This window comes from Geotrypetes seraphini, chromosome 3 (genome assembly GCF_902459505.1).
Source record: "Geotrypetes seraphini chromosome 3, aGeoSer1.1, whole genome shotgun sequence".
Lineage (NCBI taxonomy): Eukaryota > Metazoa > Chordata > Amphibia > Gymnophiona > Dermophiidae > Geotrypetes > Geotrypetes seraphini.
This window is the reverse complement of record NC_047086.1, coordinates 9,405,340-9,428,311: the sequence shown is the minus strand read 5'-3', so window position 1 is coordinate 9,428,311 and position 22,972 is coordinate 9,405,340. Positions and strand designations below refer to the sequence as shown.

The 22,972-nt window shown below is 43.7% G+C and overlaps 1 protein-coding gene and 1 pseudogene across 1 annotated transcript in view; one reads left to right on the top strand and one right to left on the bottom strand.

The window, feature by feature from the left end:
- Positions 1-22,972, bottom strand: part of LOC117356644 — a 473,566-nt pseudogene that overhangs the window by 13,427 nt on the left and 437,167 nt on the right.
- The window catches only part of AFG1L (AFG1 like ATPase), a 283,959-nt gene that overhangs the window by 241,542 nt on the left and 19,445 nt on the right, over positions 1-22,972 (top strand). Inside the window, exon 11 of the mRNA XM_033936142.1 lies at positions 22,244-22,384. Coding sequence (XP_033792033.1) covers positions 22,244-22,384 — 141 coding nt within the window. The remainder of the gene's footprint in view (positions 1-22,243; positions 22,385-22,972) is intronic.

The following is a 22,972-nucleotide window of genomic DNA, read 5'->3' as shown; positions in this document are numbered from 1 at the left end:
ATTGCCAACCTTCTGACGACCACCCCAGACTACAAGACATTCAGAAAAGAAATAAAAACTATACTTTTCAAGAAATTCCTGAAGCAGCCATAACATCACGTACTCTTAATAACTCTAAAACTGACAATTGATCTACCCTTTACTTCACTAGTAATAACAACAGAGCTTCCATTGTGACCCCCTTCTTAATTCTTTTGCAAACCGCCCCACCCTTAACAACTCGTGAAATGTTAAAAGATCTACTACTTACCTCTCTAGCTAATCAATAGTTCTCCCGTTTTTATTAATCTTTTGTAATCCGCCTTGAACCGCAAGGTAATGGCAGAATAGAAATCCCTAATGTAATGTAATGTAATTAATTTTAAGCAAGAAATAGTGATATTGACAGTATAAAGCTTTTTTTTTTTAAACACTGGCAATCACCAACACATTTATTTATTTATTCATTTTACTTGATAACTTATTTAAAAAATAAAATATACGCAGCATTGTACATTACATTAACCATGAAGAGACAATCCCTGCTCGACAGAGCTTACATTCTAACCAGATAGACAAATGGGACAATTGGGGTTTGGAACTCCCCGCACCACATCATTTAGGACACTACTAGTCACAGCACCTACAGCCTGGAACTCCCTGCCTTCACATCTTCGGGAAGAGATTCCGTTAGATAAATTTAAATCCAGCTTAAAAACTTTCCTTGTTAAGAACATAAGCAATGCCTCCGCTGGGTCAGACCTGAGGTCCATCGTGCCCAGCAGTCTGCTCACGTGGCGGCCCAACAGGTCCAGGACCTGTGCAGTAATCCTCTATCTATACCCCTCTATCCCCTTTTCCAGCAGGAAATTGTCCAATCCTTTCTTAAACCCCAGTACCGTACTCTGCCCTATTACATCCTCTAGAAGCGCATTCCAGGTGTTCTTTTATTCTTTGAAAGTTTGAAGAATCTGTCCCTCTCTACTCTCTCTATGTCCTTCATGATCTTAAAAATCTCTATCATATCCCCTCTAAGTCTCCTTTTCTCCAGGGAAAAGAGACCCAGTTTCTCCAATCTCTCAGCGTATGAAAGGTTTTCCGTACCTTTTATCAGACGTGTCGCTCTCCTCTGAACCCTCTTGAGTAACACCATGTCCTTCTTAAGGTATGGCGACCAATATTGGACGAAGTACTCCAGATGCGGATGCACCATCGCCCGATACAACGGCAGGATAACGTCTTTCGTTCTGGTAGTAATACCCTTCTTGGTTATACCTAGCATTCTATTCGCTCTCTTAGCGCATTGTGCTGTCAGCTTCATTGTCATGTTCACCAACAATAATTAAGAACATAAGAAGTTGCCTCCACTGGGTCAGACCAGAGGTCCATTGCGCAGTGGTCTGCTCCCGCGGCGGCCCATCAGGTCCATAACCTGTGAAGTGGTTCCTGACCATTTCTATAACCTACCTCTACCTGTACCCCTCAATCCCCTTATCCTTTAGGAACCTATCCAAACCTTCCTTGAACCCCTGTAATGTGCTCTGGCTTATCACAACCTCTGGAAGCGCATTCCATGTGTCCACCACCCTCTGGGTAAAAAAGAACTTCCTAGCATTTGTTCTAAACCTGTCCCCTTTCAGTTTCTCCAAGTGACCCCTAGTACTTGTGGTTCCCCACAGTGTGAAGAATCTGTCCCTGTCTTCAGGATTTTGAAGGTTTTATCATGTCTCCTCTAAGTTTCCGCTTTTCCAGGGAGAACAACCCCAGCATGTTCAACCTGTCAGCATATGAAAAGTTTTCCATACCTTTTATCAGTTTAGTCGCTCTTCTCTGGACCCCCTCAAGTACTGCCATGTCCTTCTTGAGGTGCGGCGACCAGTACTGGACACAGTATTCCAGATGTGGGCGCACCATTGCACGATACAGCGGCATGATGACTTCCTTCGTCCTGGTTGTGATACCCTTTTTAATGATACCCAACATTCTGTTCGCTTTCTTTGAGGCTGTCGCACACTGTGCCGATGCTTTCAATGTTGAGTCCACCATTACCCCCAGGTCTCTTTCAAGGTTGCTCACCCCTAGCAATGATCCCCCCATTTTGTAGCTGAACATCGGGTTCTTTTTCCCTATATGCATGACCTTGCATTTCTCTATGTTAAAACTCATTTGCCACTTTTTTGCCCATTCTTCCAGTCTCGTTAGGTCCCTTTGCAGGTCTTCACAGTCTTCCGTGCTTCTAACCCTGCTGCAGAGTTTGGTGTCATCATCAAATTTAATAACCTCACATTTCGTCCCCGTCTCCAGGTCATTAATAAATATATTGAACAGGAGCGGTCCCAGCACCGACCCCTTTGGAACTCCACTCGTGACCCATCGCCAGTCTGAGTAATGGCCCTTTACTCCAACCCTCTGTTTCCTGCCTGCCAGCCAGTGTTTGATCCATCGGTGGATATCCCCTTGCACCCCGTGGCTTCACAGCTTCTTAAGTAGCCGTTCGTGAGGTACCTTGTCGAAGGCTTTTTGGAAGTCAAGGTAAACGATGTCTATGGATTCCCCCTTATCCATCTGGCTGTTTATTCCCTCAAAAAAGTACAGTAAGTTCGTGAGGCATGACCTTCCCTTGCAAAAGCCATGCTGGCTCGCCTTCAGTTGTCCCTTGTTTTCTATGTGTTCGCAGATTGTGTCCTTGACCAGCGCTTCCATCATCTTTCCCGGGACCGAGGTCAAGCTCACCAGCCTGTAGTTTCCCAGGTCACCCCTTGATCCCTTCTTAAAGATGGGCGTGACATTTGCTATTTTCCAGTCCTCTGGGATCTCCCCAGTTTTTAAGGATAGGTTACATATTTGGCGAAGTGTTTCAGCTCTTTTAGTACCCTCGGGTGGATGCCGTCCGTACCTGGTGATTTGTCGCTCTTCAGTCTGTTTATCTGTCGGAGGACATCATCTCGGCTTACCTCTAGTTGGACCAGCTTTTCATCAAGGACTCCGTTTATGATCTCCTTGGGTTCTGGGATATTGGATGTGTCTTCTCTCGTGAAGACTGACAAGAAGAACTCGTTTAACCTGTCAGCTATCTCTTTTTCCTCCTTTACCACTCCCTTCCTGTCTCCGTCATCCAACGGTCCCACTTCCTCCCTGGCTGGTTGTTTCCCCTTCACATACCTGAAGAATGGTTTAAAGTTTCTTGCTTCCTCAGCCAGTCTCTCCTCATATTCTCTTTTCGCTTTCCTAACCACTCGGTGACAGTCTTTTTTGTGCCTTTTGTGCTCCTTCTGGTTTTCTTTTGTTTGGTCCATTTTCCATTTTCTGAAAGATGCTTTCTTGTCACTTATCACCTTTTTCACTGCATTTGTTATCCACACCGTGTTTTTTTGTGCAATTTTTTTTGCACCCTTTTCTAAACCTGGGGACGTACAGGTTTTGTGCTTCGTGCACCGTGCCCTTGAGTAGGGCCCAGGCTTCCTCTACGGTCTCCATTTTCCCTGAGCTGTTGCTGAGCTTCTTTCCCACCGTTTTCCTCATGTCCTCGTAGTTTCCTTTTCTGAAATTGAGTGCTGTCGTTGTGGTTCTTTTCACCCTTGATGTTCCCATTTTTAGCTTGTACTGGATCATGTTGTGATCGCTGTTTCCTAGTGGCGCTAATACTACCACCTCCTTTGCAGGCAAGTCAATGGCAAGTCAAAGGAAGAACATTCCCCTACCTCATGTGCAGATCCTTTTATGGTCTCCGTTCTTTTACGTGTAAACAATTTTTATTGATGATAAATCCAACAGGCATCAATACATACCACTAGCACAGAATGCATCACGACAGAAAACCAGCAAACAAAGATAATAGCAAAACCCATCCTTCCCCCGCTCACTATTCACCTCCTTATTCCCCCCCCCAACTCCCAACCCAACCCTGCTAATGTGTCCCAGGTGTAGGAAACCTCCATGTACAACCGAGGTAATATGGGTAATACAGTCCCCAAGTTTGTTAAGAAAGTAACTGCTGATACGTGGGGACAGACGATGAATGTAGGGACCCCAGACTGAGTAAAAGTGTTTAGAGCAGCGGTCTCAAACACGTGGCCTACGGGCCGCATGCGGCCCCCCAGGGACTATTTTGCGGCCCACGATCTGTCCTCGCCTAAAGCAGGGGTTCCCACCCAATCTGCTTCCCTTCCCACTGCCCTCCCCCAAGCCACCGCAATCGGGAACAGGCCAGCGCCCGAGGTCTTAGCTCTCCCTGCATATCTTCCCCAGCTCGGAGCCGACCAATTCTCGCCACCCGATGTCAATTCTAATGTCGGGGAGGCAGTTCCGAGCCAGCCAATCACTGCCTGGCTGGCCCCGGAAGTTCCTCCCCGACGTTAGAATTGACGTCGAGTGGCGTGAATTGGTTATCCCCGCGCTGGGGAAGATAAGCAGGGAGAGTTAAGACCTCGGCGCTGGTCTGTTCCCCGATTGTGGTGGCAGCCTGTTCCCCGATTGCGGCAGTGGCAGCCTGTTATCTGTTTGCGGTGGTGGCGGCCTGTTCCCAATGGTGGTGGCTTGGGGGAGGACAGGGAGAAGTAAAGGAAGGAAGGGGGTCAAGGAGACAGAAAGAAAGAAGGGAAATGGGACAAAGACAGAAAGAAAGGGCGGGCATGGAGAAAGAAAAAAGAAAGAAAGGAGGCACGGAGAGAGAGAGAAAGACAGACATATAGAAAGAATGGGGGCATGGATAGAGAGTGAAAGAAAGAAGGGGGCAGGGTGAAAGAAATAAAAAGTTGGGGGAGGGAAGGAGACAGATGCCAGACCAGGGGAAAGGAAGGAAGGAGGGAGGGAGAGAAAGGAAAGAAAGAGATGTCAGACCATGGAAATAGGGACAGAAGAAGAGAGAGATAGAAGGGAAGGGAAGACATGGAAACGTAGATTTTGAAAAGAAAGCATAAAAATTGAATATTAAGTTAATGCCAAAGATGGATGCAAGGCAGAAAGTGAAGACGGAGAGAAACTAGTCAAAGGACAAGAAGACCCTGGAAACATAGTTAAATGCACAGAAAAATAAAGTCACCAGCCAACAAAGGTAGGGAAAATGATTTTATTTTCAATATAGTGATTGAAATGTGTCAGTTTTGAGAAAGGAAAGATATTAAACTTTAAATGTGAGGGCTGCGGAAAAAATAGGGTACTTGGAGGGTCGCAGAAAAAAATAGTTAATGACAATTTTGCATAAAGTAAAACTCTTTATAATTTATAAATCTTTCCTTTAACTGTTAAAGGAAAGATTTATAAACTATAAAGAGTTTTACCTCATGCAAAGTTGTCATTTATTTAATAAGACATTAACTATTTTTTCTGTGGCCCTCCAAGTACCTACAAATCCAAAATGTGGCCCCACTAAGGGTTTGAGTTTGAGACCATTGCTTTAGAGCGTTTAAAAGTGAAAGTCAAAGCATGAAATGCCAACAGCAGGTTATGTAAACGGTTCTTCCAATGCCAAAATGAGGGAGCCTCTGCCTGCGTCCAAAATTGAAGAATACATTTCTTACCCAAAAGGCAAGCCTTCAGGACCCAGCTCCGGGCTCCCCTACCCCAAATCTGCAAAGCCGTCTCCTGTCCTAACAATATCCTGCCTGCATGAAGTGTAAGAGATTGCCACAAGACATCCCCCAAATAGAGAAGAATCTCCTTCCAAAAATCTACTATAACAGAGCAAGTCCACAGCGAATGAATAAAAGTGTTGGAAGCCCCCTTACAGCATTCACAATCCCCCCCCCCATTAAATAAAGTTGATGTTGGGAGACATAGGCTCAATACATTATGCGGAATTGGTCTCCTTTCTTTTAATAATTTGTATTTCACCCTTAATCTTTTCATTCTATATTTTCCCCTTGATTTTAATAATTATAATAGACAATTTTTTAAGCGGTATATCAAATTTTAAATAAAACTTGAAATTAAGAACATAAGCCGTGCCTCTGCTGGGTCAAACCTGAGGTCCATCATGCCCAGCAGTCCGCTCATGCGGCGGCCCATCAGGTCCAGGATCTGTATATTAGCCCTCTATCTAAACCCTTCTATCCCCTTTTCCTTCAGAAAATTATCCAATCCCTTCTTGAGAGGGAATGACTAAATAGAGATGGGTACTTTACAAGTGGATTGGAGTTAGGAGTTAAAAGCGGCATCAAACAAGCGGGTTTTTAGCCTGGCAGTCTGTTCCAAGCATACGAGGCAGCAAACAATAAAAAAACAATGCGGTAAATATGTAGAGCCCAATATTCAGCCGATGATGATAAGCAGATTGTAAGCTGCTCGCTGCCTTGGGCCGTAGTAACTCTGGATATTCAATGCAGCAACCGAGAAGTTAATTGCACACCAGCCAATATTCCGATTGGTGCCCTTTTTGTTGTCATTTTGGGCTAGACCTCTTTTGGAAGTGTCTCAGTGCCAAAAAGATACCCAAACTGATGATCACTGGAGGGATTAAGTAATGATCCCTCTCCTCCCAATACTCTCCCAGTAGTAACCGGCTCCTTTCCATCCCCCAAATATCTGAATGAAAGAGTATATACCTGTCTAGAACCGTAGCACCTAGTAGATGCATGGAACAGTCTCCCAGAAGAGGTGGAGGAGACAGAGACTGTGTCTGAATTCAAAAGGGCCTGGGATAGGCACATGGGATCTCTCGGAGAGAGAAAGAGATAATGGTTACTGAGGATGGACCAGTCTGGTCTCTAAAATAAGCTCTATTATTGTCTACTGTAACCTATTTGTTGTCAAGACTAGTCTGTTTTCAAACGATTGTGAATGTCTACTTGTAACCCGTTCTGAGCTTCTGAGGAACGGGATAGTAATTGAAATAAATAAATAAATGCCGACATGTTTCTATTATGGGAAACCCTAATAGAGAATCACACAGGTGTCTTAAGTATCCAGGTGGGCTAATGAACCATAGAGAGGAGGAACCAGACCCATAAGACACTCTAACCACAACATGTATGGTGTTAAGTAGGAGCCCACCAAAACCCTACTATACTGCCATATAGATGCTATCTGACCTGCAACCATAAAGGCTATTGGGGTGCTAGACATGTGGGCATAGTAGGTTTTGGGAAAGTTTTGGAGGGCTCACCATAAATTAGAAGGGGTATATGGTGAGATGTATATCAGGGCATATTACCGACTTACCTTAGAGATGCATTTAGGCAGAAAAAATAAAGATCACAAGTATAGTATGTCAGGTGTAACTCAGGGAAAGACCGAACAGGAAAAGGACCTGGATGTACTGATACATAATATCGCTCTACAGAGCCATGGACAGACCGCACCTGGAATACTGCTTCCAGCATTGGTCTCCATACCTAAAGAAGGATATAAAACTGCTGGAGAGGGTGCAGAGACGAGCAATGAAGCTAGTGAAAGGTATGGAGAACCTGGACTACGAGGAACGACTTAGGAGACTGGGGTTGTTCTCCCTTGAGAAGAGGAGACTGTGAGGAGACCTGATTGAGACTTTCAAAATACTGAAAGGATTTGACAAAATGGAGCAGGGAAAGCAGTTATTTACAATGTCTAATGTGACACGGACAAGAGGACATAGACTGAAGCTGAGGGGGGACAGGTCCAGGATGAATATCAGGAAGTTCTGTTTCACGCAGCGAGTGGTGGACACCTAAAATGCTCTCCCAGAGGAAGTAACTGCAGAATCCACCGTTCTAGAATTTAAGGGTAAACTAGATGCACATCTCCTTAAGAGTGGCATAGAGTGATACGGGGAAGGGTAAATTAGATGCACATCTCCCTTGGGAAGCATACAGTGATATGGGGACTAAAACTAGGCCAGGGTAGACCTGGCGGGGCCTCTGCGTTTGCGGATCACCGGACTTGATGGATCCAGGGTCTGATCCAGAGATGGCAATTCTTATGTTCAACTCTTTCTATACAGATAAGTTGGACATTTCTTGTGCTGAATTTTTACCATATTTATAGTTCTATATTGTGCTGGTATACTTTCATCAGATTATTATTGAACTTTTGAGGACTTATTGTTGAAAGAGGGAGATGAATGAATTATGAACTGTTACACACATTTTTTTCACTGATTTTGATTCGATTAAGTTTTTGATTTGCACTTTACACAATAGAGACATGGGGGTCCTTTTATCAAGCCACGCTAGTGAGGTTAGCACATCATACATTTCATCACGCGCTAACCCCCGCGGCCGGCTAAAAAACTAACGCCTGCTCAATGCAGGTGTTAGCGGCTAGCGCGGCAGGCGGTATTACATGCATTAAACCCCCTACCGCAGCTTGATAAAAGGACCCCATGGTGACATATCGGGCAAACTCACTTGGGCTCCAATAGTCCTCACAAGAGTTGTCAGCCCAGGGTTACTAACTAAAAGCATTCAATTGGATCACAGTTCCCCAATACTGAAGTCTCTTACACTTATGGGTTCATTTAGTATAAATTATAAACACGTTTTTTCATTCATTCCCCCTTTTTCTTGAACATATGGGAAGAGGTATCCTCCTCTCCCCATATTATTTGCCAATTTTTTTTTTAATTTTCATTTTTAGATTGCGGCATTTTGGGGGGGGGGGTTGCTTTTGCCTTCGAGATGTATATCTGGCACCCTTTGTGTGAAGTTCACAGCAGTGCCCTCTAAGGTTCCTCACTGCTCTTTTGGCATGTCTATATGGCCAGTCCATTAGAATGGTGGCTTCTCCCATGTTTAAATGGTGCTGATTTGGATGTTTCTAACTTGGGTTTGTGGTCAAAAATGGAGAATAAAGTTGGACATCCTGGAGGTCTAGACATTTTGGTACCCAAGACGTCCAAGTAGGTGATTTTCAAAAAACATATTTGGGTGTCCTATTTAAAAACGGATAAGAACATAAGAATTGCCATCTCCGGATCAGACCCTGGGTCCATCAAGTCCGATGATGTTTCTATGCTTCCAAATTTAGACATTTAGCGGAAAACATCTAAGTTGGACTTAGACGTCATTTTCAAAAATGGTCATCCACATTTCCAAGGACAAGGAAACTCAGGCCAGTACTTAGTAAGTCCCCAGTCAACAGCAAAATAATGTATACCCATCTGGACTTGAGGTCAGGAAAATAATGACTATAACATGAATACAATGAAGCTTTGGTTCAAGAATTAGATGCTCATCTCCCTTGAGAAGCATACAATGATATGGGGACTAAAACTATGCCAGGGTACACCTGGCGGGGCCTCCGCATGTGCGGATCACCGGACTTGATGGACCCAGGGTCTGATCCGGAGATGGCAATTCTTATGTTCTTATGATTCCACAGCAAATTTACTGTCTATGAGGGACTTGTACCGCCTGAGGCAAGGAAGCCAGAAGAGCAAACTCATGTGGATTGGATCGTCTGGCATTTCTCTTCAGTCTGTAATTGTTGCTGACACTAATACTGATTCAGCTCTCCCTTGGAGTTTCCCTTAGAGTTTCCCCTGAGACGTTAAGATCATAGCAAGTTCATTGAACGCTATTACATTACATTAGGGATTTCTATTCCGCCTGTGCCTTGCGGTTCTAGGCGGATTACAATAAAGATGATATCTGGGCATTTCCAGTAGAATTACATTACAGGAGAAGAGTAGATTACAAGTAACAGTGAAGAGTTACAATACATTCAATATCGCAGCGGATGTAACATAGCCACGGATTACAATAAAGAAGATATCTGGGCGTTTCCAGAAGAATTACATTATAGGAAGAGATAATTACAGTTTATATTGAAGAATTATAGTACATTCAATATCGTAGGAGATGTTACATAGCAACTGAGTCAATTTACTACTGGTGGAGAATAAGGAATTACAATATGTTCTAGATTACAGAAGATGTTACATGAGCTGAGTCAAGTTTCTTTGGATGGAGAGTAGCATCATATGCCTATAAGCGGAGGTGTATTTATTGTTTTGATGATTGCATGATGTTGGTTAATTAATGTTGATGATGTGGACAGTAGTGGTGATTAGTTTGGGTTGGATAAAGAGATTCTTTTCCCAAGGAATTGATTGAGAACTCATTAGATGGCGGTTTAGATTGATGGGAGATATTTTTTGAACAGTAGTGTTTTTATTTCTTTTCGGAACTCTTTTATGTCTGTAATTTCGATCAGTAATTTTGAGATGTCGGAGTCAATATTAGCTGCCTGTGTCCCTAGTAGGCTGTCATAAAGTTTCTTACGTCGAGTACCATTGAGAGGAGGGTAGGTGAAAATGTTCTGTGTTCTCCTTCTTCTGGATAAGAGATAGTAGTGAAAACGGTTGTTTAGGTAGCTGGGTGCCGCGCCGTGGGTTACTTTGAATAGGAGACAGTAGAATTTGAATTGTGTTCTTGCTTTTATTGGTAGCCAGTGAGATTCTAAGTATGCTTTGGTAATATGGTCGTATTTGCTGAGTGAGTATATGAGTCTGAGGGCTGTGTTCTGGACGGTCTGTAGTTTTTTTATTGTGTTGATTGGGCAAGGTAGATAAAGGCTGTTGCAGTAGTCTACCATACTTAGCACGAGGGATTGGACAATGATCCTGAATTGGTCTTTATTAAAGAATTTTCTTATTTTTCTCAGATTACGCATTGTGAAGAATGCTTTTTGGATGATTTTGTGGATTTGTGTTTGCATAGTGCAGCATCTGTCTAGTTGTATTCCCAGGATTTTGAGGGAACTCTGTATTGGGTACTTGATTGAGTTTACTTCCAGTTCTGTTAGGGATGGTTTTTTGTCCTTCTCTAGTAGTAGGAATTTAGTTTTGTCCGTGTTCAGCTTCAACTTATGATTTGTCATCCATTTTTCTACTGTTTCCATTATAGTTTTCAGACGTCCTGTGGAGATGGGGTCGTGGATGTCGAATGGAAGGAGGATGGTTATGTCATCCGCATAGCTGAATGAAGTTATGTTTAGGGCATCTAGGGTGCTGCCTAGGGAAGCAATGAATAGGTTGAAAAGTGTGGGAGAGAGGGGAGAGCCTTGTGGCACTCCGCAGGGGTTAGACCAAGGTTCTGATAGAATTTCTTTTCTTGTAAGCTCTTGTAAGCAGTGGCATACCTAGTATATTTGATACCCGGGGCCGATCATATTTTAACACCCCCTTCCTCTATTAAAAAAAATTATTTTTAGTAAGTTAGTAATAATCCACGAATCACACAACAGGGGTGCACCTAGAAAAAGGCAGCATTTTAAACACTACAGTGAGCACTAGGACATCAATGCACCCATTGTAAAACTAAACAAGCCAGATTATTGATTTAAAGCTCTGCTGAGCAGGGACCATCTCTTATGCCTATCAGCACCATGGAAATGTTAAATAATAGTAGATTAGTACAGATCAATCCTGCAGTCAGTGCTAACAGAAACCATTTCTTTTTCATACACACAGAATACATATACACCCTCATCCAGTGGAATGGTCTTCCACTTCAGGTGATTGAGGCCAGCAGCGTGACCGATTTTAAGACAAAATGGGATCGTCACGTGGGTTCTCTTCACAGAGAAAGGTAGGGGTGGGTCATTAAGGTGGGCAGACTGGATGGGCCGTGGCCCTTATCTGCCGTCTATTTCTATGTTTCTATGAATAAGTAATCACAGACTAAAAATAGAAATATGTAGACAAAAATTAAACTGAACCGCCAAGAATCCAGACTCTGCATGCAATGCTACACCACAGAAACAGAATTAGTGGCACATGGATCTCCCGTACGAGGAACGGCTGGATAAGTTGCAGCTGTACTCACTAGAGGAACACAGAGAGAAGGGTGACATGATCGAGACATTCAAGTATCTCACGGGCCGCATCGAGGTGGAAGAAGATATCTTCTTTTTCAAGGGTCCCGCGGCAACAAGGGGGCATCCGTGGAAAATCAGGGGCGGGAAACTGCACGGGGACACCAGGAAATTCTTTTTCACTGAAAGGGTGGTTGATCACTGGAATAGTCTTCCACTTCAGGTTATTGAGGCCAGCAGCGTGCCTGATTTTAAGGCCAAATGGGATAGACACGTGGGATCTATTCACAGAGAAAGGTAGGGGAGGGTCATTGGGGTGGGCAGACTAGATGGGCCGTGGCCCTTATCTGCCGTCTATTTCTATGTTTCTATGTTTCATGTTCCCGAATACTGTGTGCAAAATACTGTATAAAGAAAGCAGATGTAAATTTGAAAATCTGACAAATAACAATCATCACTTTACAAATTAACAAAAAGAAAAAAAAAAAAAAAAATGGAAAATAAGAATATACCATTTTATTGGACTAATACATTTTTCAATTAGCTTTCAGAGGCCAAAACATAAGAACATAGAGTAAGTATAGACATACTGGGTCAGACCAATAGTCTATCTAGCCAATCCAGGTCACAAGTACCTGGCAGAAACCCAAATAGTAGCAACATTCCATGCTTCCGATCCCAGGACAAGTTGTGTCTTCCCCCATGTCTATCTCAATAGCAGACTATGGATTTTTCCTCAAGGAACTTGTCCAATCCTGCTGTTATGGTATCCTGTTTTGACCTGAGGAAGGGAATTTTGGTTTCCAAAAGTTAATTAAAAAAAAAAAAAAAAAGATTACCTTATTTCTATTAATAAATGTTTATCAGTTCAACTACTTCCTGCTTCTGTGAAGGCAGAAACCAGCAGAGAGGAAGGCCTGATGCTAGCCACAGCAGCGAGTTGTGAAGGCTGCCGCTCACTAAGATTCACGATCTTCTCTGTTACAGCACCTCAAACTTGGAACTCGCTTCCAATTTATATTAGGGAAGAAAACTCACTTAGTAAGTTCAAAGGTCTCTTAAAAAGCTGGCTCTTTAAGGACGCTTTCGACTGAGCTGCAAAACTCAAACACTATAGTGGACTAAAATCCTCTAAATGAAAATTAAGAGGTTAACTATTCCCATCCTACTGTCTTAACCTCTATGTTCATTTTATTTTTTTATGAATTGTAATTAAACCTGTCTTCCTCTTGTGTCCTGTAGCGTCATAGCTTTAACAATTCTGTGGTTTTTTTACCCTGATTTTATTATTATTTGTAAATCACATTGAAATATGATATTGCAATCAAATCAAATTTTTAAATCAAGTTTCAAGTTTATTCATATATTTGATTAAACGCTTATCCTAGATACTAAGCGTTGTACAATGATAATAAAAACTTTTATAGACAAACAAATAAGTCAGACAGTTTTCTTACTTAACTATTAAGAGCTTAGTGGACAGTGGGAGGGGAGAACTACAATATTTATCGAGAAAAGATACATAAAAGGAAAGTACATTAGGGTAGGGAAAAGTTAACAAATTTGCTGGACTAAATCAAATAGTCAATTATAGGCATCTTTAAAAAGAAAGCATTTTAGATTGCTTTTGAACTTCTGTATATTTTGTTCGGATCTTATATATATAGGAAGAGAATTCCAAATCATAGGCGCAGTTACTGAGAAGATTGTGGTACGGCGAGTACCTATTATCCTTAGAGATGGGACACTAAGAGTATGTTGAGAAGTGGATCTAAGAGCTTTAGGTGGGTCATCTGGGATTAGAAGTCTGTCAATGAATACTGGGGGGGTGTTTGTAATGTTTTGAAAGTTAAAAGGGCGATTTTATATGTTATCCTATGTATGACTGGTAACCAATGTAGTGGAATAACATGATCATATTTTTTAGAACCAGATATGAGTTTAATAGCGGTGTTTTGGATTAGTTGTAAACGTTTTATTTCTTTTAAATTTATGCCTTTGAGTAGAGAGTTACAATAATCAATTTTGGATATTACAAGGGAATGTATTAAAACTGTAAGGGATTTAGCATCAAGAAGAGGACGGATTGATCTGATCATCCTTAATTTATAGAAGCAGTTTTTAACTAGAGTACTGATTTGAGGATGAAATGTAAGTTTGTGATCAATTAGTACCCCTAATATTTTAATAATAGTAGTTAATTTGAGTGGAATATTATCAATTAAAATTGGAGCAGTTAAATGTAAGCCTTCTTTCCATGCAAATAACATGGTATTAGTTTTAGAAATATTTAATGAAAGCATATTATTATTTAACCAATCATGAATGGTGGAAAGTTTTTGGTTAATAAGAGCAATATCATCTTGATTTGCAGGGTCTATATTATGCATAAGTTGAAGATCATCAGCATAAGCATAAGCTGTAAATCCTATTGATTGACAAAGAGTCAGGAGAGGGGGGGGGGGCCAGGTAGATATTAAATAGTAAAGGAGATAATATAGAACCTTGTGGAATACCAAAGTTAGTCTGATATGGTTTTGAAGTACCGTATTTGCCGGCGTATAAGACAACTTTTCAGTACCTTAAAATCCTCCCCAAAGTCGGGGGTCGTCTTATACGCCGGGTACTGTTTACATGCAGTGGCGTACCAAGGGGGGGGCGGAGGGGACGGTGCGCCCCGGGTGCCAGCCCTAAGGGGGTGCTCCCAGCCTTGCCGTTCAATCCCCCCCCCATCCCCGAAGGACCGCTCGCCCCACTGACCTTCCTGCACCACCTGTGAAGCAGTCCGCAGCAGGATCGCGAAGTCAGCGTCAGCGATCCCGCCCCTCCTCTGACGTCAGAGGAGGGGTGGGACCGTGGCGCAGGAAGCAGCGTAGGGATCGCTGACGCTGACTTCGCGATCCTGCTGCGGCTGCTTCATAGGTGGTGCGGGGAGGCCAGGGGGGCGAGCGGTCCTTCGGGGTGGGTCGGGGCATCAGGCCTTCAGGGTGGGGCAGGCGGGCAGGCAGGCAGGCTTTCATAAGAACATAAGAACATAAGAACATAAGAACATAAGAACTGCCTTCTCCGGATCAGACCTTCGGTCCATCAAGTCCGGCGATCCGCACACGCGGAGGCCCTGCCAGGTGTACACCTGGCGTAATTTATATTCCACCATATCCTTATATGCCTCTCTTAAGGAGATATGCATCTAGTTTGCTCTTGAAGCCTAGGACGGTAGATTCCGCAATAATCTCCTCTGGGAGAGCATTCCAGGTGTCAACCACTCTCTGAGTGAAGCAGAACTTCCTGACATTAGTCCTGAACCTGTCCCCCCTTAGCTTCATTACATGTCCTCTAGTCCGTGTCAAATTGGACAATGTAAATAATCTTCTCTGCTCTATTTTGTCGATTCCTTTCAGTATTTTGAAGGTCTCGATCATATCCCCACGCAGTCTCCTTTTCTCAAGGGAGAACAATCCTAGTGTTATAAGTCTGTCCTCGTATTCCAGTTTCTCCATACCCTTCACCAGTTTTGTTGCTCGTCTCTGCACCCTCTCCAGCAGTTTTATATCCTTCTTTAGGTAGGGAGACCAATGTTGGACGCAGTATTCCAAGTGTGGTCTGACCATTGCCCTATAAAGCGGCATTATAACTTTCTCCGATCTACTCGAGATTCCTTTCTTTATCATGCCCAACATTCTATTTGCCTTCTTTGCCGCTGCCGCGCATTGTGCCGACGGCTTCAGGGTTCTGTCTATCAGCACACCCAGGTCCTTTTCTTGTTCACTCTTCCCCAGAGTTGCACCTGACATTGTATACTCGTATTCCTTATTTTTATTGCCTAAATGCATTACCTTGCATTTCTCCACATTGAATTTCATCTGCCATTTCTCCGCCCATGTTTCTAACTGACACAAGTCGCTCTGGAGTTTCTCTCTATCATCCTGCGATCTGATTGCCCGGCATAGTTTTGTATCGTCTGCAAACTTGATGATCTCACTGGATGTTCCTTCCTCTAGGTCATTGATATAAATATTAAAAAGGATCGGCCCAAGTACCGAGCCCTGGGGCACACCACTAGTCACTTTCTCCCAGTCGGAGAACTTCCCATTTATGCCCACTCTCTGCTTTCGGTTTTCCAGCCATTTGCCTATCCATCTTTGTATATCCCCCTCTATGCCATGGCTATGTAGTTTCCTGAGAAGTCTTTCGTGTGGAACTTTGTCAAACGCTTTCTGGAAGTCCAAATATATTATGTCCACCGGCTTCCCACTATCGATTTGCTCGTTCACGGTCTCAAAAAATTGGAGTAAATTAGTCAAACATGATTTCCCTTTCCTGAATCCATGTTGACTGGGTTTCATTAAGTCATATGCGTCCAAGTGCCGGACTATGCTATCCTTGATCAGTGCTTCAACCATCTTGCCAGGGACAGACGTAAGACTCACAGGTCTATAGTTGCCCGGTTCCCCTCTCGATCCTTTTTTGAAAATTGGGGTGACGTTCGCTATCCTCCAGTCGTCCGGTATCTGTCCAGTTCTGATTGTCAGGTTTGCAAGTTTTTGCAATAACTCTCCGATTTCAACCTTCAATTCCTTTAAGACTCTCGGATGAATCCCATCCGGTCCAGGGGATTTGTCGCTTTTAAGTTTGTCGATCTGATAGTATATCTGGTCTAAGTCCACTTCAACTGTGGTGAGGCTGTCTTCTATTTCTCCTGCAAACACTTTCTCCGCTTCAGGTATTGTTGAGGTGTCCTCCTTCGTAAAGACGGACGCAAAGAAGGAATTTAGTTTGTCTGCGATTTGTTTATCTTCCTTGACGTACCCTTTTCTTCCCTGGTCGTCCAGGGGTCCCACTGCCTCTTTTGCAGGTTTTTTCCCTTTCACGTATCTAAAGAAGGGCTTGAAGTTTTTGGCCTCCTGGGCTATTTTTTCCTCATATTCCTGTTTTGCATTCCTCACCGCCTTGTGACATTTCTTCTGATCATCTTTATGTTTGTTCCAGGCTTCGGTTGTCTTTATGCATTTCCATTTTTTGAAAGAGTCCTTCTTTTCTTTTATGGCTTCCTTCACCTGTATGGTAAGCCATGCCGGTTCTCTTTTGCTCTTTGTTCTCCGATCTTTGGAAATCTTCGGAATGTAGAGATCTTGTGCTTCTGTGATAGTATTTTTCAGTAGTGTCCATGCCTGATCAACCGTTTCAAGTTTGTCCATCATCTTCTCGAGTCATTTTTCTACCATGGCTCTCATGCTATCGTATTTACCCTTTTTAAAGTTCAAGGTGGTGGTTAAGGTTTTGGCATGTTTCCCTTTCCTGATGTGTAGTTTAAAGTTGATTACATTATGATCACTCGTTCCCAGTGGAACTATGACTTCCACTTCTGTTATCGGTCCCGTGAGGCCATTTAGGACCAAGTCCAAGGTGGCGTTGCCTCTTGTCGGCTCTTTTACCATTTGTTCCAGGAAGCAATCCCCTAGCACCTCCAGGAACTTGGCTTCCTTGCCGCAGTTGGAGGTTGCTAGTTTCCAGTCTATCCCTGGGAAATTGAAGTCTCCCAATATAATTACATTGCCTGTCTTGCATTCTTGTTTGATTTCCTCCATCATTTCTGCGTCAGTTTCCTCCGCCTGTCCTGGTGGACGATAGTAAAGGCCAATTTTCGTATCTGCGCCATATTGACCAGGAATTTTGATCCAGAGTGACTCAAGCTTCTCTTTCCTTTCTGTTTTAACCATTTCAACAGAATCTATCCCCTCCTTAACATATAGAGCAATACCTCCACCTTTCTGCCCTATTCGATCTCTTCTATACAGTTTGTATCCCTGTAGTACTGTGTCCCATTTGTTTTCTTCATTCCACCATGTTTCTGTTATGCCAATGATATCCAATATGTCACGTCTTGCTATTGTCTCTAGTTCCCCCATTTTGTTACCCAGACTTCTAGCATTTGTATACATACATCTAAGTTCTCTTCGTGTTACCTTTTTGGACCTTCTACTCTTGGCCGTCCCTGTAGCTTCAATTTTGGTATCCTTTACTGCTCCTGTGTTATCACCCTTTTTTGCTGTGTGGTCGTCCCCTCCTATGTCTGAGTTGTCCCTTCCTGCTTTTTCTCCCTTATTGGCTGTGAGGTCGTCTTCTCTTGTGTAGGTGTAGTTGTCCTTGGCTTCTTCGTCGGGGCATCCTGCTATCCGTACCATCGACCGGTGGTCGACTGTCGGCTTTCCCCTATCTTTCAGTTTAAAGCCTTCTCGATTGCCTTCTTCATGTTGCCTGCCAAAACTCTTGCTCCTTCCTTGTTGAGGTGTAGTCCGTCCTTTCTGTAGTACTTGCTTTTTCCCCAGAACGCCGTCCAGTTGCGCACGAAGTCGAAGCCTTCTTCTTCGCACCATCGTCTCATCCAGGCGTTGATTACTTGCAATTCCCCTTGTCTCTTTCCATCCGCTCTTGGTACTGGGAGGATCTCGGAGAAGGCCACCTTCACCTCCCTGATCTTCAGTTGTCTTCCGAGAAAGCGGAGCTGGCCCTTCAGCTCTTCCCTGTCATACTTCCGCCCGCTCACATCATTTGTCCCCACGTGGATAAGTACAGCGGTGTCCTCTCCCCCTGCTCCATCTATGATCCTGGAGATCCTGTTGGTCACATCCTTCACTCTTGCTCCAGGCAGACAGGTGACAACTCTGTCCTCTCTTCCTCCTGCGGTGTAGCTGTCCACATGTCGTATGATGGAGTCGCCTACGATGATCCCCATCTTCTTTATTCGGGAGTTCCTTGGGGGGCGGGGGTGACAGGCAGGCAGGCAGGCCTTCAAGGGGGGACAGGCCTTCGGGGGGGGGGTGCAGGCCTTCAAGGGGGAGACAGGCCTTCAAGGGGGGGAAAGGCAGGCAGGCAGGACTTCAAGGGGGGACAGGCCTACAAGGGGGGGGACAGGCCTTCGGGGGGGTGCAGGCCTTCGGGGGGTGCAGACCTTCAAGGGGGGGACAGGCAGGCAGAAGGTTGTGCAGAAGGTGTGCGGAAGAAGGGGTAGTCTTATACGGCGAGTATATAACAAACTCTATATTTTAACTGTAAAAGTTGGGGGGTCGTCTTATACGCCCAGTCGTCTTATACGCCGGCAAATACGGTAGTCTTATTAAAATGAACTGTAGAAGATCTGTCAGAAAAATAGGATCTGAACCATTCTAGTGCTTGATCTGTTATTCCAATGGAAGCGAGTCTTTGAAGTAGTAAAGAGTGATCAATTGTGTGAAACTTGAAGAGACCACAGGAGTCCAGGCCAGTGGCCATGGGAGCATCACCTTAACAGAGAGAGGAAAAGTATTTTTTGTTTGTTTATTTTGTTTACACCACAGCATCAGTGTGGTTAGGAGAAGGCAAAGGGGGTGAAGAGGCTACAAAATAAACCCACCAGGATGTTTGAAAAAAACACCCAATTGGGCAGGAAAATCGAATCGAATAACCAAATCAATAGGCTGAAACGAACCCCCCCTCTCCCGGCCTTCCCTTTGGTAAGCCACTGCTTGTTAGTGCTGCCCGATTCAGGGAAAAAAAAATTTGATTCGATTCAGCCTATTGAATTGGTTATTCGATTCGATTTTCCTGCCCAATTGGGTGTTTTTTTCAAACATCCTGGTGGGTTTATTTTATAGCCTCTTCACCCCCTTTGCCTTCTCCTAACCACACTGGCGCTGTGGTTTAAACAAAATAAACAAACAAAAAATACTTTTCCTCTCTCTGTTAAATCCTAGCTCACGTTTGCGGTCTAACACCAGTTCTGGCAGGATACACATTTCAAATCTGACATTGTAATCACAAAACAGAAAATAAAATTAGTTTTTCTACCTTTTGTTGTCTGGTCATTACTCAAATCTTGTTGGTCCCAGGCTCTGGTTGTCTTCTGATAACTTGCTTGCTATGGTCTCCTTCTTTCTTCTTTCTGCTAACCATCCATCTGCCATCTCTATCCTCCCCTTCCGTTTCCCTTCCTTCCCCCGGAGGTCTGGCATCTTTCTTTTTTTTTCGTCTCCATCCACAGATCCACCTTTTCTTAACTACCCTTTCATCCAGCATCTCTCCCTCCTTCCCCACCACCCCAGGGTCCACCATCTCTCCCTTTCTTTTCCCAACTACCCTCCTATCCAGTATCTCTATCATTTCTATCATCCTATCCAGTATCTCACACCATCCCTTGCGTGCAACTTCTCCCTTTCTGTTCCTTTCCTCCCTAAATCCCATTGTCCATCATCTCTCTCCCTCTCCTCTATTTTTAGATCCATTATTTCTTCCCCCCCCCAAAGTCTTGCGTATGCACGTCTCTTTGAACCCCCCCCTTCTTCCCTCCCTCCCTCCGTGTACTTCTACACCATGGCCTCCCTCCCCTGAAGCTCTGCCCCCCCCTGAAGGCCTACACCTCCCTCTAAAGGCCTGCATCCCACCCCAAAAGGCCTGCCAGTCCCCCCTGAAGGCCTGTCCCCCCTTGAAGGCCAGCATCCCCCTCTGAAGGCCTGCCTGCCTGCCTGCCTGTCCCCCCTTGAAGGCCTGTCTCCCCCCCTTAAAGGCCTGCCTGTCCCCCCTGAAGATATATAAAACCTTTTCATCAAGTCTCAGAGAGTGATCAGCGATATGAGATTGCAATGACTGGAAGGTGAACTCCTTTTGCAGGCTTCTTAGCTTTCCCTTCGGAGTTTCATATCTCTGAGCGCTCTATATACACAACTGATCACTCTCCATAGACAGTTTTTCATTGAAGTCAGTTCTTTTTTTGTATTTTATACTTCTTTCTGACTTCCACCTTGATATTTATAATCCCTGCCTTTTCTAAGGAAACAAATTTGTGCTCTGTATTGGTAGCATGGAATATTGCTACACCTAGGGTTTTGGCCAGGTACTAGTGACCTGGATTGACCACTGTGAGAACAGGATACTGGGCTTGATGGACCATTGGTCTGACCCAGTGAGGCTATTCTTATGTTCTTTTTTTAATTGAAATTTGTTAATGTATTCAAACAAGTATACGGGATATGGGAATTTACACAAAAAATATAGAAATATTATTTCTTAATACAACTTAAATCAGTCATAGAAAATCAGAAATCCCATCAAGCCCACATCATTGAAGAGAAAGAATTATATTACATAATAATATTCTTATGTTCTTATATTCAAGGGAGCTCATACGGTAACTGCATTCACTGTGATACAGTTCCTAAGAGATATGTTGGCCGTACAAGCAGACAAGTCAAGATCGCCTCGTAGAGCATAAGAGCAGAATAAACACTTGCACTTTGACGGCCCCCATGGTCAGCCGCTGTCTTGAACACAAACACAGTTTTCTGATCTGAGATGGCTGGTCATTGAACAGATCCCCAGTAAATTTCAAGGGGACAGAGGGGCCTGTATTCAACTGCGGGAGCAGTACTGGATCTTTGAACTACAGGCTGTTCAGCCAACAGCCTTAAACTATACCATCGAGTGGAACGCAATCATTTGAACTGTGCTATGCGTTGTCTTCTCTGGCTCTGTTTTGGTTTTCACTTTTGAATATTAATACTTTTATTGTTTTTCATTATCACTTTTCTTTTTTATTCTCTTGTTACTATTGGTTGCCTCCTGTTCTATCATCTGTTAACAAAAGTTAACAAGCTGACGACAGCTTTGGCGTGAGAATTAAAGAGAGGCTCGGCCTTGGTCCGGCTCCTCCCCCTTTTGCCTAGCCAACTCGTAGATTGTTTTGACCGGTGCTGGCTCTCTAGCTGCAGTCCGGTTCCTGAAGAAGGAGTCTTCGACCCTGACACCAAACCCGGTAGGACCAGTTTGGACCCAGGATTGATCTCCAAGAACTGTATCACGGTGAATCCAGCTCCTGTATGAGCTCCATTGAATATCATCCTTATGCATCAAGCTAAGTACTCGGAGCTCAATTTACATTGATTCTATGACTTGTTTAAGCTCCGAGTGTGCGGGTTTTGGTGTTACAGGGGTACCACAGGCCTTGTGGAATTATTGACCTTTTTTGCACTTGATTATTAACACTTTATGGCACTTTTGTTGCACTAATTGCACACGTGAGCGCTCCCATGATGGTGTGTGGCTGGCGTAATGAAAGTTGACGGCTCATTTGGAAACATTAGCTCTGCTCTTGTAGCGGTGCGTGGAGCTCACAACCTCACACTGAGGGCGCTCACCCTCATTGATTAAATTTTAATTAAAATTATTTAAATTTCTTCAATGAAAATTGAGTTGTTCACCTTTCACAAGGCTTGTGGTACCTCAGGCAAGCCCTACCTTTTGACTATTGTAGCTTTTAAGAACCTTCTTCCTTTTTTGGGGATTCAAGTATAAAATATATAGTCAGCATTTAAGTCTGTTTCCTTCCTTCTCCTAGCCTGGCCCCTTTTTAATATATGAATAGCTGATCTGCCCAATGTTATCCATGTAATTTCTGAAACGATCTGTATTAGCAAATTATGCTTTCACCAGCTGCCAACAATATTACAGGAATCACTTCTTCATACTGTTTGTTTCAATAACAATGACTCTCTTGTTTCAGCCGTTAGGTGCCAGCGACTACTTGGAAATGTGTATGGCCTTTGATACCGTTTTTATTCGACATATCCCATTACTCACAGTGTCACAGAGGACCCAAGCTCGACGCTTCATTACCCTCATTGATGCCTTTTATGATTATAAGGTAAGGACAAGCAGATGGGGTCGCTACAAAGGTATAACAGAGGATAGTTTCTCGAGGGTGGGAGGGATCCTGATTGGGCAGACTTGTTGGGCCGTTGGGCCTTTTCTGCCGTCTTGTTCTATGTTTCTATCTGTCGTTAATATCTTTTGATGCAGAGGTACATGAAAAAGAAGGCCCCTGTAGAGGTTGGATGGGCCATTGGTCTGTTCCAGTACGGCTATTCTTATGTTCTTATGTCGACTCGATCAACTAATTCTGGTACACACAGACAATCAAGTTGCTATGTATTATGTGAACAAGCAAGTGGGCACAGGTTCTTGCCTCCTTTGCCAAGAAGCAACTCAAATCTGAAATTGGGCCATTCTGTGAAACATCTTCCTCAAGGCGGTATATCTGGCAAACAAGCAGACAAACTAAGCAGATAGCTTCAACCTCACGAATGGCCCTTGAACATGAACATGGTTCAATGAATCTTTACATGGGAAATACCTCAAATAGATCTGTTTGCGTCTCCCAAGATTTACCAACTTCCACGGTTTTGTTCCAGACTACACTTGCCGCATCATCTACTCGCCACACCAGCTACAA